At 43.0% G+C, this 16,580-nt stretch overlaps 1 protein-coding gene and 5 non-coding genes across 6 annotated transcripts; all 6 read left to right on the forward strand.

Annotated features, from left to right (window-relative positions):
- On the forward strand, window positions 1-2,203 carry LOC142391895 (diphthamide biosynthesis protein 3-like). Its single transcript, XM_075478081.1, has 3 exons — window positions 1-179; window positions 675-749; window positions 1,277-2,203. Exons 1-3 carry the CDS (start codon window positions 72-74, stop codon window positions 1,349-1,351), a joined length of 258 nt encoding a protein of 85 aa, XP_075334196.1. The 5' UTR covers window positions 1-71; the 3' UTR covers window positions 1,352-2,203.
- A 10,738-nt stretch (window positions 2,204-12,941) lies between these two features.
- On the forward strand, window positions 12,942-13,015 carry trnat-ugu (transfer RNA threonine (anticodon UGU)). Its single transcript has one exon. It is a non-coding gene; the product is annotated as a tRNA-Thr (tRNA).
- A 911-nt stretch (window positions 13,016-13,926) lies between these two features.
- Window positions 13,927-14,000, forward strand: trnat-ugu (transfer RNA threonine (anticodon UGU)). Its single transcript has one exon. It is a non-coding gene; the product is annotated as a tRNA-Thr (tRNA).
- A 618-nt stretch (window positions 14,001-14,618) lies between these two features.
- On the forward strand, window positions 14,619-14,692 carry trnat-agu (transfer RNA threonine (anticodon AGU)). Its single transcript has one exon. It is a non-coding gene; the product is annotated as a tRNA-Thr (tRNA).
- Window positions 14,693-14,996: 304 nt separating this feature from the next.
- On the forward strand, window positions 14,997-15,070 carry trnat-ugu (transfer RNA threonine (anticodon UGU)). The gene has a single exon. It is a non-coding gene; the product is annotated as a tRNA-Thr (tRNA).
- Window positions 15,071-15,689: 619 nt separating this feature from the next.
- trnat-cgu (transfer RNA threonine (anticodon CGU)) lies at window positions 15,690-15,763 on the forward strand. The gene has a single exon. It is a non-coding gene; the product is annotated as a tRNA-Thr (tRNA).
- Window positions 15,764-16,580: the final 817 nt, after the last annotated feature.

Consider the following 16,580-nt stretch of genomic DNA (forward strand, 5'->3'; position numbering starts at 1 on the left):
AGAAGAAGAAGAAGTAAGCGTGCGCCGCCGGTGCTGCTTTGACGTTTGCGACGCGCGTGACTCCGGTAAAGATGTCGGTGTTTCACGATGAAGTTGAGATCGAAGACTTTGAGTACGATGAGGAGACGGAGACGTTTTATTTCCCGTGTCCCTGCGGGGACCGCTTCGCTATAACTAAAGTGAGTCCGCTGGGAGCTAATGGCGAACTCCGACTGTATTCAAACCAAAGTCCACTTTAAAAATCTCTGATTATTACTCTGCTCATCCTTTGGGGAAGTTAAACATTGAGCAGTTAATGTTTTTATCATTTCCATAAATTTCCAACGTCTTCTGGTGAATTCTGCTCAGAATCATTGAGTATTTTTTGATTATATTTACATTTTTTTAATAGTTTTTACCAGAAAGTTGCTTTTAAACATGGCGACAATGATTCAGAATGTCCTTGTTTTACCTTTGATGGTCAGTTTACAGTAATAAGCCGAATTAAGTTGATCATTTCCACTGAAAGCAAATAGATGTTGAAGAGTCAGGGCATGGTTTGTTAGTTTGTGAATGAAATGGGTTTAAATGAGTGTTGCATCATGAAGATGTGCTCGTGCAGAACTCTCAGGTGAGTTGATGCTGATGAGTGCTGAAAGAAAGCTGAACCTGAGAGCTGTGCTTGTGTTTTTAAGGAGGACCTGGAGAACGGGGAGGAGGTGGCCACCTGTCCCAGCTGCTCGCTCATTGTTAAAGTCATCTATGATCAGGTAGCTGCTGAATCCTCAGGTTGCTCACCCTGCTCCAGTTGTTAAAAAAACAGCTTTTAGCAGGAAAAGCGGTTCCAGATCAGCTCCTGCTTAAACCTGGATGTGAAAGTCAAAACCGCAGAGGAACAACATTAAGTTCATCTTATTTTCTTAAAAGTTTAATGTTTTCGGTTATCAAGCCAAGTTGGAGATGGCAACCATCCCAAAGTCCATCCACCTAAGTTTAGGCTAACTGACCCGTCTGGGAGAAAATGGGCTTCTGGGAAAAGCCACATCAGGGTTTATTCTTGTACAGGACTCTTCTTCTTTGTGGCTTTTCATGGTGGTAAGATGGCCGGCCTGACGTGTGGGAAGTAAGTGGTTCATTCTAAGGCCATAAAAACGTTAGACACTAATGTGAGGTTGGTTTCTCTTGGGTTCAGACTTTTTACTTACTCTGATTGATCCCATTTGGAGCTCCGCTGTGAGAGAAAAAGGTTGAAATGTTTAAGGAAATCCAGACTGACCCAAAGCCGTTTGTGTTTCAGGAGTTGTTCGTGTCCGGAGAAATCATCGAGGCTCCGTCGGCCTCGGAGCACAAACTGCAGCCGGCTCAGTCCTGAAGGAGGAAACCAGTTTGTACAAACTTTATTGGAGCAAAGAGACGCTCGGAGTGACGCTGAGCCTCGTGTTTTCCTGTGCTGGCTGGTGGTTTCATGTTAGCTTTCCTGTTGCGTTCATGGGGAGGAGCGGCGTGTTTTCCCCTGAGCCAACGTCCTGCTGGAGGCCGGAGACGGCCGGAGCGGCGCCTGGTTCCAGTCGTGTCACGCTGCATTCGATTACGACTGGGAAAACTCAGAGAGCGCTGCACCACTGATCCGGTTTCCTGGTCGGGGACGTGAAGCAGACTTCCATGTTTCACATCCTCTGCTGGAAAGGTCGCCCACAGAGTCTTCCATCTGCTTTTCTTCTTCCAGGGAAACATCGGACGGCGTCCCGGTGGCTAAGCAAAACGGTTAACTCTTTACAGACAGTAAAAAACGACCTGAACACCAGTTCAGACTTCCCCTTCGGAGGTCTTTCAGAGCTGCAACAGACTCTCTGCTGGTGTTTTCTGCTAAAACTCGCCCGTTTGAAGCTGAACGTCTCAGATTTCAGCTGTTTGTCTGGAATGTCGAAATCAGGCTTAAAATCTTGTAAATGTGGCTAAACGGAAGTAAAACCAAGTGCCTGCAGCTGTGAGTCGCCTTCATATGGAAGCTGTGGTTTATTAGCCCACTTCCGACTGTTGGGAGCCATGATGGCGACATGAACCAGAGTTTGTGTGCACGGATCAAATCTACATCTGAGGGCAGCTCGACCCTGCAGGATTAAAGATCTGTCTTTTAAAACTGTTTAATTGTATTTATTAAGATTCAACAAGGTAAAATTTGTCCCTCTCAGGCTACCGTACTTCTGTCTGAAGGTGGACGTCCCCTGAGGAAATTCTACTAAACAGACATTTAAACCGTGTTTGAACAGTTTGCTTTGATAAAAAGAATAAGAATACAAGTTATAAAGTTGGAATGCTACCGAGTTTTATTGTGAATATTTTATTCACCAGAAAACTCATCCTGAAATATCTTAGCAGTTAGCGTTCAATGTGACTAAATTTAATTAAAGAAAACAAAAGACAGAAATGACATTTTCCACTCATCAAACATCAAAGGAAGTTAATATAGTTAATATAAAATCTCCTGAAGTTAACTGGAATTTATCTTTAATAATGAAGCAGAAAGTAAGAGCGAAAGATTCTTAACTTCCCAGTTTTAGGTCAAGTGAATGCAGCATGATTTCAAGTTCAAACTGATGGAAGAAGAAGAAGCCACTAACCTTTCAGCGGTGGATCCTGCGTTTAAATGAAGGCGTCTTTGGGTAAGGGCAGACCCATCAGATGCTGGGGCCATGTGAAACCTGGACAGTAGTTTCTGCAAGTCCATGACCGAGGATGGCTTCATAACTATCTTATGTGGCTGCAAAGGTCTGTTACTTTCAATACTTGTATTGAAGCTTGTGCTACACAAATCAAAAGATGTGGCAGCTACTTGCATCTAGTGACTTGGGAACAAAATTTATAGGCTCAATGTTGTCACTTACTCACTACCTGGAAGTAAGTTGGATCAGGTGGTGGGGGCAAACATCTAGTGGAGGACCCTGTTCATTACATCTTAAACACAAAGCTGAGTTTTGGGTTTTTTTTTTTTTTTTTTTTTTTTTTTTTTTTTAATTAAATGTATACATTGAAGTTGGGTCATGGAAACTGAAAGGCGCCTCTCAGCCTCAATTGCAGAGCTGTGTGGCCAGAAGGTCATCATTGCCAGGTACCAGGTGGCCAAAAGGGCTGCGTCATCAGTAGCTGCTCAAGCTAAAATTCAGGGATGGGAAGAATTTGTCATCTGTTCCCATTTCTTTTGTTGCATCTATAAAATAACAGTTTAACATGCATGAAATGGCATTTTTGCAGAAAATGGGTGATTCCCAGGGATGCATCTGGACCTTCAGCTGTTCAATGAAGCCTCATCAGAAATGAATCCATGGAACGGTGGCTGCCAAGAAGCCGTTCTTAAGGAGGGGAAACGGGGGGGAAAGGCTGAGCTGTGCCAAATGACACAAGAAGTGGACTGAAAATCAGTGGCAACAGGTCTGATGGAGGGATGAATCCTCCCCAGAGCCCGGGGAGGGTTAGAATAAATGTATTAAATTAATGAATGAATCAAACAAGTCTCATGGATTCTGTTCATTACATCAGATTTTACAGATCAAACATCTGTTTTGTTCTACATTTGGACGCAAGAAGGCGAGCCAGGTTTTGGAATATATTCAGTTAAGTCGTGAGCTGTACAACCACACAGTGGACTGTGCACAAAAGCATTCACTATCCTGTCTGGAACATGAACAAACATGTCTGATTAATACTGGGCCTAATGCAACATCAAATGTTCCATCTATATGTGAGAATCAGATGTCTTACCTGGTCGTCCCTACAGCAAGGACACTGCCTGTGGGGACTACTTGCACATAGTCGACATATAATTAAAAGAAAAACTTCTGTGGACTTGTTCCCACACTTTAAGTCACTCACATTGTTAACCTGCAGGTTGCAGTTTAAATATGAACATGATAAAGTCTGGTCTTTGTTGGATTTTATGAAAGTAATTATGAGGACAGATGATGTGAACTACTGTAACAAATGTTAGTTTTCAGAATTAAAACAACCTGGGGATATAAATATTCTCATTTTCATATATAAATATGAAGTTCAGGTGACAGTCAACATTTTACAGTAAAAAATACTTTCTCAGAAACTTAGACCCATATTAAAAAAGCATTATTCAAATAGACACATTTTCCCTTTTAAATGAGTTAAAAATGTAACTTTAACTTCAGTGTATTTTCAGTACAGTTCCACCTCACTGATGGCTGGTAAAGCCTCCACAGTACAAAGAACAGAAAACAGTCGCCTACAGACTATAAAGTGCTCAAATGTCACATTTCCCATGTTGGAAGTTTGCTGTGTCACAGGGAGTCTGTGGGAGTCTTTGGTTGTTCTCACAAGGCAACAAGTTTTCAGCAGGAATGATGGAAATCCACAGAAATCATCAAGACAAATTTGAGAAACACTTCCAGATATGAACAAAATGATGGCACAAGGTGCTTTAAACATTTAACCTCCGTTATGTCCTGTTTAATCAAGTTCATCTGAAATAAATCTAAGATCTCCTCCATATCACTTAATAAAAGAGCAGCTCTGCATCATGTTGTCTCACGTTTCTACATCTCAGCTCAGATATTAATCTGAGCTTTAAACATCTCAGAGTGCGCAGAAGGCAGTTAGCGTGACTTTAGTAAGAATACACCCTCTGCTATGTTCCAAACACATCCATGCTTCTAGATCCTCTGGATGAGAGAGCTGCAGAGCTCCTTATTCCTGCCAAGGAGTCAACATTATTTTAGAGTCATCCCATGTTCATTCCTCACATGTTGCAACAAACCTTTTTAAATGTCAGAAGTGTTCATTTTCAGAGCTGAATTGAATGCAGCACGATCTGACTGGGTCCCAGGTGAGGTTTATGAGTGTAATTAGAGCAGGTAGAGCACCAATATAAAGTCAGCTGCAGCCTCAGATGAGTTACAGCACAAATCTTCTCTCAACAGCAGTCACTAGATTGCTGTTTTTGACCAGTTTTATCTGAATTGTGTTGCTGCTGTTTTGTCTTGTTCAACATGTTGTTTAAGGTTTTCTTCAGGTGAGTCTTCATGTTTAATGGTTTAGGTTTTTGTTCTCCTATATACTAAAGTTTCTTTCTTTTCTTTTGAAATCCAAACAGGATTTCCTGGCTTTGTGTCCTGCTCTTCAGCATTGGAACATGTTATCCCCCCCAGAAAAGCAAGTATATCAACATTTAGGTGCAGTTTATATAAAGGCAGCCAACATGGGAAGTTGTTTAGTCTGGACATGCTCAACCCATGATGTTGGTAGGAATGAGAGGGAAGAGGGTCTGCAACTATATTAATCATGCAGCACCAAATCTCACAATATATTAGACTTCAGGTTTAATGACCCACTTGATATTCAAATAGTCCTTTAGCTTTGTTTATTGTTACTAAACATATTGGCAGTTATACAGAGGCTACTGACAGCATGACTAATCGTACTGTCATACTTTGCTTCAACTAATTTCTGGGCTCAGGTCAAAACAGTGGATCCTCAGGCTCTGGTAGTAGCACGTCTGGCTACGGCGGCGTCTCCTCTGTCTCTGGCTACGGCGGCGTCTCCTCTGTCTCTGGCTACGGCGACGGGTCCTCTGGCTCTGGCAGCGGGTCCTCTGGGTCTGGCTACGGCAGCTGGTCCTCTGGATCTGGCTCCGGCAGCGGCTCCTCTGGGTCTGGCTACGGCAGCGGCTCCTCTGGGTCTGGCTACGGCAGCGGCTCCTCTGGGTCTGGCTACGGCAGCGGCTCCTCTGGGTCTGGCTACGGCGGCGTCTCCTCTGGGTCTGGCTACGGCAGCGGCTCCTCTGGGTCTGGCTCCGGCAGCGGCTCCTCTGGGTCTGGCTACGGCAGCTGGTCCTCTGGGTCTGGCTACGGCAGCGGCTCCTCTGAGTCTAATGCTGGCTTTACTGCGCAGGACGCAGACTTTGCTCGTTTCCTTGCTGCCCTAATGAACTTGAAGATCGACAGTTCTTTCCCACAGTCTGTCTGGACCTCTGACCAGGTCCCTAAGGACACATCTGAGATGCGCACTGTATACCCTTCATCCCACGTCGTCCAGTCCAGCAGTGGCTACCAACGAGCCCGCGACTCCAGTTCGTACGCCAAATACTCCCAGGATGCTTTTGACCACGCTGATGCCAAGACTGGGTCTAAAGGGCAGAAGTTGTACTAAGGTAAAGCTGGACTCGTGTCTGAAGTATTGAGACTCCTGTTTCAATACTGACCCCTTCTGTTTTCTGCAGGTGACTCTCATGGACACTTCCATGGAGATTCCAACATGTGGCTGAACTCTGACAAAATAAACTTGACCAATAATATGAGGTCTGTGTATTGAATACTTGATCTCAAGGTTTGTTTTCACTTCATAGCTTTGAGTCTTCACCACACCCACTGAGGCTGATTCTGGTTTTGAAGGGCAAACTGAATACTGCTGCTTTCAATTCCACCCCTACATGTTTCCTTCTCCTTATGGTTGACTTGCATTACACAAACCCAGACTAAAATAACTTGAAGCTCAGTACAGTTGCCTTGCTTGCCCTTGCACCATGAAGGTGTTTCAGTTAAATCTGCACTCGCTGGCCTTTTCCAAGCTTTAATTACATGTGACTCATTAGCCTATGCTACGTAGCCTTGCCCCTCTGCTTGGCACCACTTGGTGTCTTCTGTGTGCCTCAGAGCCATACATCCCTCTTAACCAACTGTCTCGACTTGCCCTCTGTGTGTGCGGCCTTTGTTCATCTCACCTGGGACACCAGCTGGAGGGCTATGACACTGTGCTTCATACAGACTCGGTCCTTAACATGGCATCATCACATCTTCCCATGTTGGTTTTCATCCTACACAAGACTTAAATATCTCCTCTGCTTTTGTTTTCCTGATTCTACCACATGTGGAAGATGCATTTTAAAATTCCCTCGAGTGCGAAGCTACATGATCAATTTGCAAAATATTTTTTAACTCCTTCGATTCAGATCACTTGCTATTAAACTAGCAAAAGTTGGAACAATCAAACTTTCAAAGTGCTCTCCCACAGTAGGCTCTCTGATACGGCCCTCTAGAAAAGGTCTCCAAACAGTTCTAGCAGAGTCTCAGTGAATGGAAGTGTGGAAATTATTAGACCTTTTGCAGAGTGGACTGGAGAGCTGTCCAGGGTGTACCCTGACTCTTTCAATTGGCAGCAAGGATAGGCTAAAGCAGAGATACTCATTATGCGGCTCCTCAAGCTTTAATTGGTGGCTTGCACTCGCATAGTAGCTTATAACAATATGGTAACAATAACAAATTTTGTCAAATAACACACAGCGAATACTGCACAGTAGGAAGTATTTTTATTAAGGCTTAATGGTGTTTCCTAAAGGGGGCACTGTTAAACCTGGCAACGCAGCCCGCTTAAACCACCGTCACACTTGACCGCAGTGCACGCTAGCTCCATTAGCGAGATGCAGGCACAATGGGTCGGTTTTTAATTAAAAAAGGACTAAACCATGCTCATCTTGAATGTCTCACTATGATTACAAACTACAAATACAACATGAAGAAAGTCAAGGACATGCATGCCAGCTTCCAGTATTGAGTATTAAGGATTCCAGTATTCAGGTAAATGTGGTCTTAATTGAAAATTTATTGGCTATGTTGTTTCTTTTTTTGTGGGATGTTTTATATGTAGAAATGCATATTTGGAAAAGGGGACTTAGTATGTTGTCATAAAAGTTGCTCTGCCAATGTGGCTCTTGTGGAAAAAAATAGTATCACTGGGCTAAAGGCTTCCACTACCCTAAACTGGATACATTGAGTAAAGTATCCATGGTAAGATAGTTCCAGTGAGGAATCTTGGAGTTATTTTTGACCAGAATTTATCATTCAATGCACATAAAACAGGTTTCTAGGACTGCCTTCTTTCACCTTCGTAATATTGTTAAAATCAGGAACTGTCTTAGTGATGCAGTAAAACTGCTCCATGCATTTGTTACTGCAGGATTTGACTACTGTAATTCTTTATTGCATTCAGAGGATGCAACATCAATAGGCATGTTCTGGCACAACTGCAGAACCTGCCATTACAGAGTGGAAAGGCAACAAGTTGCCTATTAAAGCACAATAGTAGAGTGGTACAGGGTAGGGTGGTCAAAGAATATTCTAAATTTGAATAGGTTTTAAAAAAAAAAAAAAAAAAAGTGAAAATTAATATTCAAATGTTTAAAAACATCTGCGCAGCCGCCGTCTGCCTTGAGTCGGCACACTCCATGACGGGGTCAGGGACAGGTCACAGGAGTCACACCGTCTGGTAAAGCGTCACTGCTGAAAGTTGATTCACTTAATGGCAGAAAGTTTAGGGCCCAACTTGACTGCAGACACAAAGAAAGTGATTTTAACCCCCAATAATATATAAAGGCCCGCCTGGAAATACTTCAGATTTTGGTCAGTTGGAAAAATTTAGAAGCCTTGACAGTTGTATACGAGCTACAGTTACCGTAACATTCGACCACCAGCAACATGAGGTTACATCTTTAAAATATTCAAGAAAATAGACTTTGCATAACATGAAACAAAAATTGTTAAATGTTTCAACTTGAATAAACCACCTATACAAGTAGTTAAGTCTGTTAACTTAAGCAAAAAAAAAAAAAAAAAAAAAAAAAAAAAAAAAAAAAAACCCTTGGCAAGGTCATCATTTGACAAGACTGCTGAAGACAGCACTGGTTGTGGCTTAACTGTAGAAGAATATTTAAGGAGTATCCAGCCAAGTATTTCAAGCACAACGTTGGTTTGGCAAGCCTTCAGGTTGGCTACCGCGCTCTCAGCAACCCATAGAAGGGGTTGTGTCTGGCTGCCATGTACAGGTGTAGAGAAATGGCTGTAAAGGATGCTGTAGCTGATCGCTATAGTCAATTGAGCAACTATTTAACACTTCCATAGCAATTCCTCTCAAGATGCAGAGCTTTGAGACGCCATGTTTGAAACCAAAAGCAGAATGTCCGAGTCAAATATGACAGGCGATGCCTGCCATTTGCCTTGAACCCAGATGGTGTACACAGGACATTGTTTCTGAAGCGAGATCATTTGACAAGATTTTATTCAAAGACTAAAAAGAATCTTTTGCTGTTGGATTCAGCTTTCCAATCTGAAACAGAACCAGATTAGTTCCAGCATTGAGATAGACATTTGCAGGTACCACTCAACATACCCTCTGCACATCATGTTCAGCTCTAGCGGGCACTTGGGAAGAACTTTTTCTGCTGCCCAGAACCATGGCTGTCAGTAATATGCTCCTTCAAGTAGTGGACGTCCTGAAAGTAGTCTTTGCCCTTCTCATGCTGCTGGCTGAAGGTGCTGTAGGTTCCAGAGGGGTACAAGCCATACAAAAGCCTGTAGTCAAAGTTAGGAGATCCACCCACACCAAAGCGTGGCACCAGTACGGTTGCAGAGCCCGGTCCAGACCCTTGGCGGTCATCCGGGTAGCCGAATTCCTCCGTCTGCTGCTGGTAATTCCCGAGTTCAGCTTCCTTGGTGACACTGGAGGTCTCCCCTGACTGGAGGACAGGGCCAGGTGGTGACAGAGGGGCTGCAGGGAGAACGTCAGTGAGGCTGAGGGCTTGGGCTGACGCATCCTCAAAGACTGAGGGAGCAATAGCCCACTGGGTTTCTGTGTGGAGACATTTCACAATTAGTCCTTTTCACAGCAGAAGTTCTGAAACCACAGAGTGTTGACATCAGTTTCCTAGGATGTAAAGTTAAAAGCTCAACCCCCTCTCCAGAGATTTTGAGCAGGCCAAATGAAAACTACAGGTGCAATGCTCAGGTTCGCTTTGGTGCTCCAGTAAGGCTGCTTAAAGTGAAGGGCCTTTCCTCCAAGCAGAAGGGAGCCATTACACACCTGAGCATCATTTTGTTTTATTACACATGTTCTGAATTTTTTACAATTCAAACACAGCAGGTTTCAGCTTCAGAATAGAGTTTGGCTAAATTTGCTAGTGACTACATGAAAACGCACAGACACCTTTAGGCTTCCAAACATATTTTGGGCCATCTACACTCCAAGCAGAAGATTTACCTTGTGGTCCCGATTGGGCAGCTCCAGGTTGCAGAGCGCCAGCGTCAGATCCTACGTCAACAGGCACATAAGTGACAGAGTATCCTGTTGCAGGCAGGCCAGAGCTCAAGCTGCTCAATGCTGGACCCGTCTGAACAGCCTGTGGGACACCAGAAGCTTGGACAGCCATTTGCACGGGCACAACGGAGCCAGAGCTGCTGAATCTTGGGTCTCCCTGAAGAGCACCTTGGACAAGGCCGGGAGCTTGGGCAACCAGTTGCGTTGGCACAAATGAGCCATAGCCACTGATTCTTGGGTCTGCCTGAAGAACAGGTTGACTTACACCAGAGGCTTGCACAGGTGTCGCCATATAAACGTCACTGGAAGCAGTGTTGGGCACGGTCACCGGGCGGCCAGCGGCTGCTCCCTGGTAAGAGCCAAAATTACCTGCAGCTCTTGTGCCGCTACTGCTCTGGCCTGCTGATTTTGAACCTGGGTGCATGAGAACAAGTTTAGCAGAAGCTGATTCAAGCAAGCATGTAATGTTTTACAACAGATGATAGCACACCTTTAGTGGGAAAACCCCATGTAGCAGCAGTCAACAAGGCAAAGAGGGAAACCCTGAAATCATGTACAACAAAGAGTAAGAATGCAATATTAACTAACGTTTCCAATCAATCAAACAAAAACTGTAAAAGGCAGCTTGTGCTTATACCTCAGGAAGAACCCAGCAGCTGTCATGGTGAAAACAAGCTATGAGAGGAAACAGCAAGGGTGAAGGTTTATAAATAATGCCACAGACCAGCCCAGACCAATCAAAGCTTAACGTGCTAACAACAGACAGCTGCTTGTGAGGGACTATCAGGACAGGTGGACGCTGGAGGCTCATCTGGTTGCTCTGGTATCAGCCTCATTGTCTCCTCTCGCCTCCACCCTCCTGTCTGTGCTAAAGGCACTTAGTCACGGCCAAATATTTTACTGTCGTAAAATAGCTCTACCCAAATTGTCGTAATTCTCAGATTTTCTATTTCAGTTAAACGTAGAAGCTGGAAATAACATCCTAGATGTTGAGTTTTCACACCGACCCACTGACACATTTAACAAGTTAAATGAGGCCTGTAGAGTCTGAGATGTAGCTCTTATTGGTCCTTTAAAGGAGACATGTTTTGCCCTTTTTGGTACAATTTCCCGAGGTCTTACTGAAATGTGTGAGACAGGTCAGGAGCTCCTGGTCTTATTGGCCAAGTTTTTCTCCCAAAAGTGTATTTTATTTCCTAAACATGATGCTTTTCTAACTTTAACCCAGTACTTTTAATGTTTTACACCTTTCGACCAAGTAGTTTTGGAAAAAAAGCTGAACAAACGAATGAAGGAAACAACGGTCTCACAGCAGTTCAAAGACTGGTGTCAAACACAAGTCCCGTGTTTAGGAGATGGTTGACTATCCTCTGCATCCTTTTTAATCTCCTGACTTGGTCAGTATTACTTGTTGATAATCCAGCGGTGCAGGATGATGTTTCCTGTTAGTTTTGGCAGAACTGGTGCTCAGCTGCTGGCACAGAGGAATAACTGGCCCAGCAAAGAGCCTCCAACAAATAACCAACCGGCTGATCCAGAACTTCCTGCAGCTAAACAAAGAGAAAACAGAGGTCATTGTCAGCTGTTAAAAATCTGAGCTCAGCTTCAGGCTGTGATGTTAAAAAGCACAAACCAAGCAGGAATCTGGGTGTTATTATGGACTCAGAGCTGAACTTCAGCAGCCAGATCAGCTCAGTTAGGAAGTCAGCCGACTATCACCTGGAGAATATTTCCAGGATTAAAGGACTTCCTTCCCTGGTTACCTGTCAGATTTTATTACTCATTTTAAAAGCTTTGAATAGTTGGACGGTTGCCTCTGTCTATGATCTGTGAACTCCTTACTCCCCTGATTGCTGCTCACACGGCCCACTGTTTAATATAACTGACCTGTTCATTAGATGGAAATGAATCCCTGCATACTCCTAAAAATCACTTTATTTTGAGGCTTTTTCTTCTAATGAAAACCCCACTTTCATAATTACTCGGGACTCTTTGTAAAATGCAAATAAAGCCAGAAAGATATGATCTTAGAACTGTTAAAAAGTTCTATCTAATTAGAAATAGTGCAAGTTCGGTGCCATCTGTTGGTTTCCTTAGCGAGGAAATAGTTTTTGAATTGCTCTGTATGAATGAATTGGATTCATTCTGAATTCATTCTGAACAGTATTATAATTACAATGAATTAAACTCCAATTGGCTTGAATTGGACTTTATTACTGAAGTGCCCTGAGATGACATTTGTTGTAATTGTAATAGTTTATTTTGGCAACATTTTAAACAAACTGACATGATTCTGTCTTGGGAAACACTGCTGGTGGAAAACATGATACTGGCTGCTGAAAAACTGGCAGAAGTGGACCTTCCAACGTGACAGTGACAGGAAGTAATCAGCTGAAGTCGTCCAGAGATTAACAGAGAACACAAATCAACATTCTGGAATCCGGACTTCGCTTCCATCTAGAATCTGTGGTTGGAACCACAGACCAGAAGAGACAGAACAGAAGCCTTCACAAAGCTGTGATGTCATCACTGTAGTGACATCACAAGCAATGTCATCTCTGATCTTGTTTGACATCACAAAGTTTATACAGGCCAGAGATTTTCACTGCTTCTTCACAGCTGGTCAGGAGTTTATCTGAAGAAACACGTCCAGTTTTTGAAGCAGATTTGAAAGTCACAGCAAACGGTTTTCATATCGCCTAAAAAACACTTAATTACTATCTTAAATAGTCATTTTAACAAGCACTTAGAAACAACGCCTACTTACTATCTTAAAAAGTAATTTTGATTTTAAGTACTGACAAACAACAACCAAAATGTTTGCTTTATTCTTTCATCAGTTTTGTGAACCGTGTCGTGCTGTGGCTTAGCTGGTTAAAGTGCCTGTCTTGTAAACAGGAGGTCCTGGGTTCAAATCCCAGCAGTGCCTTAAGTTGTAATTGTGTACATTAACATGGTGCCATAACTGTTTTCAGGAGTGCTTCAGGAGTAGCCTGGGCGAAAGCCGACTGTCGACTCTGTCAAACAGTCTGGGAAAACCCAAGAGGAATCTGTTTCCATGGAGGGCGGGACCTTACCCAGCAACTTAAATTCATTTGAGTAACGGAGTTCCCTTAACCAATCATAATGTTTAGAAATGACGTTGGTTATGCGCCGAGGTTCATGCTTATTCTCGCGAGGCTCTAGCTCGCGAATCACGCTTCCCACATCCGCTTTCATTATACCGGTACCATTTGATAAATCAAACTTTTCCCAAAGCCAGTTGGAAAGAGCTTCGACATCCTTGCCACTAACAAAATTGAAGAGGCATTCCTCTTGCTCTCGTTTTAATTGTGTAATGCTCTCCAGAGTTGAGACAACTTCATGGATAGCTTCTAGCGTTCTTCCGTCGCCATGTTTATTTCCGCTGCGGTTGAACTACAATTATATGGACTACAATGGACTCCGCGCGTGAGTTCTGCGTCACCACTCTCAACTGTTTGCTGATTGGCAAAACACTGAGCGAACCGAGGTAGGGGGATTTGGCCAGACTATGTGCGGAGCCAAAATCTTTGGGCGGAAGTACGTAGGATGGCGTCGCCAGGCTACTTCAGGAGTGCTGGACTTCAAAAGCAGTCTATACTTGGAGGCACTTCATCTCATGGCTTTAACTATTCTTGAGTTACAGAAGATTGAACTGGGACCATATCCAATGTTTTCACATATGGAGATAATTTGAATAACATCAAGCCCTGATTTATGCAGCCATCACATGAATATCAGAAATAAATCACAAAAACCACTTGCTGAGGCAGATCCAGTTCCTGCTCTTTATTCTTTCATCAGTTTTATGAACCATGTGGCGCTGTGGCTTAGTTGGTCAAATTGCCTGTCTTGTAAACAGGAGATCCTGGGTTCAAATCCCAGCAGTGCCTGTGGTACTTCAGAGCAAGCCATGACTTAGCATATAAAACAGCTTATTATCAGCTTTCTACTAAATTCTTTTCACTGGTTCACTTAATGAAAGTGCGTATAAATAGCACACAGCTTTTAAAGTCTCATTTATGCCTTTTTTATACTTTCAGAGTGTAATTTTCCTTTGTTCACATAACACGTCAAATGGTTAGGTTACAGTACGGTGGAGGTTCTCCTCCTGTCACACTACATAACATCAAAATGAACGTACAAACCGTGAAATAGTCAGAGTTAGAGTAAAAGCTGAGGGCAGGACGTCATTTCCTTGAAATAACTAGCGGAAAATAATACGCAAAAGCATAAAAAAGCCTTGTAACAACACAGTAAATGACTTGGCGTGTAATAAGTACACCGCTTTATGAGATCTGGCTGTAACTGGTGAAAGTGACTTCCTCATGAACAGCAGGATCTGAGTAGAAAACCCAACAATATCTGCAAAATATGATGAAGTTTCAAACCAATTAGAGGCACTTCTACTCATGGCTTTACTATTCTTGAGGTACAGAATCACAAAAAACATTTTCTGAGGTGGATCCAGTTCCTGCTCTTTATTCCTTCATCAGTGTTATCAACAATGTGGTGCTGTGGCTTAGTTGGTCAAAGTGCCTGTCTAGTAAACAGGAGATCCTGGGTTCAAATCCCAGCAGCGCCTTAAGGTGTTATTATGTACGTCAACATGGTGCCATAACTGTTTACAGCAGTGCTTCAGGAGTGCTGGACTTCCAAAACAGTCTGTACTTGGATGCACATCATCTCATGGCTTAACCCATTCTTGAGGTACAGAAGATTGAACTGGGACTATATCCAATGTTTTCACATATAGAGATAATTTGAATAACATCAAGCCCTGATTTATGCAGAGATCACATGAATATTGGAAATAAATCACAAAAACCACTTCCTGAGGTGGATCCAGTTCCTACCCTTTATTCTTTCATCAGTTTTATGAACGATGAGTCGCTGTGGCTTAGTTGGCCAAAGTGCCTGTCTTGTAAACAGGAGATCCTGGGTTCAAATCCCAGCAGTGCCTGTGGTCCTTCAGAGCAAGCTATGACTTAGCATATAAAACAGCTTATTATCAGCTTTCTACTAAATCCTATTCACTGGTCCACTTAATGAAAGTGCGTATAAATAGCATACAGCGTTTAAAGTCTCATTTATGCTTATTTTTTACTTTCAGAGTGTAATTTTCCTCCGTTCACATAACACGTCAAATGGTTAGGGTACAGTACGGTGGAGGTTCTCCTCCTGTCACACTACATAACATCAAAATGAACGTACAAACCGTGAAATAGTCAGAGTTAGAGTAAAAGCTGAGGGCAGGACGTCATTTCCTTGAAATATGTAGCGGAAAATAATACGCAAAAGCATAAAAAAGCCTTGTAAAAACACAGTAAATGACTTGGCGTGTAATAAGTACACCGCTTCATGAGATCTGGCTGTAACTGGTGAAAGTGACTTCCTCATGAACACCAGGGTCTGAGTTGAAAACCCAACAATATCTGCAAAATATGATGAAGTTTTGAACCAATTAGAGGCACTTCTACTCATGGCTTTAACTATTCTTGACGTACAGAATCACAAAAAATAATTTCTGAGGTGGATCCAGTTCCTGCTCTTTATTCTTTCATCAGTTATGTGAACCATGTGGCGCTGTGGCTTAGTTGGTCAAAGTACCTGTCTCGTAAACAGGAGATCCTGGGTTCGAGTCCCAGCAGTGCCTTAAGGTGTTATTATGTACGTCAACATGGTGCCATAACTGTTTTCAGGAGTGCTGGACTTCCAAAACAGTCTGTAATTGGAGGCACTTCATCACATGGCTTTAATCAGTGCTTCACAATGTGTGGGGCCTAGCTGTTCAGCTAGTCCTTCAATGGCATCATGAGTGTAATTAATAAAATGCTGTTGGTTATAAAAAAGATAATTTATCCAGTCCACATTTTTGTTACTCTAATAATAATAGTAGGCCATAAGAAAATGGACTCAAAACCAGCAGCTACCTGATATCTGGCTTTGTATTCGTCAGGGACCCTCTGGGGACTCCAATTGCATCTACATAGACACGATCATCAAAACTGCCAGGAATAGAGCGTTTGCGTACTGAGCGGGTTGCTTGAGGAGCAAAAGGGTCAACAGCAATACGGACATTATACACCAACTTCACATGGACACACCTACCAGTCCAATTGGCAGGCAAACTGGAATGTAGCTTACTGTGACGGCCACACAGCCAAAACATGTCAGGGACAGGGCGAGTGGAATGCAAAGTGTCAATAAAAATCCAATGAGACATGGAGGGAGAATCAAATAGGCAATAAGTAAAAATACAATGAAAAGCTTCTGAATTCTGAGTCCTACTCCTTCCCCATGTGACAGGGACGGTAACATTACACATGTCAGGGGGGACACTGCCCAGGGCATGTCTGTTGAATTCATTTGCAGGTTCAGGTTGGGATTCATAGCAAACTATATAAGTATTTATATAGTTTGCTATAGTATTAAAATGTGGCGGTGGTGGAATAATGCGACTGGTGAGTGGC

Source organism: Odontesthes bonariensis, chromosome 11 (genome assembly GCF_027942865.1).
Source record: "Odontesthes bonariensis isolate fOdoBon6 chromosome 11, fOdoBon6.hap1, whole genome shotgun sequence".
Taxonomy (NCBI): Eukaryota; Metazoa; Chordata; class Actinopteri; order Atheriniformes; family Atherinopsidae; genus Odontesthes; species Odontesthes bonariensis.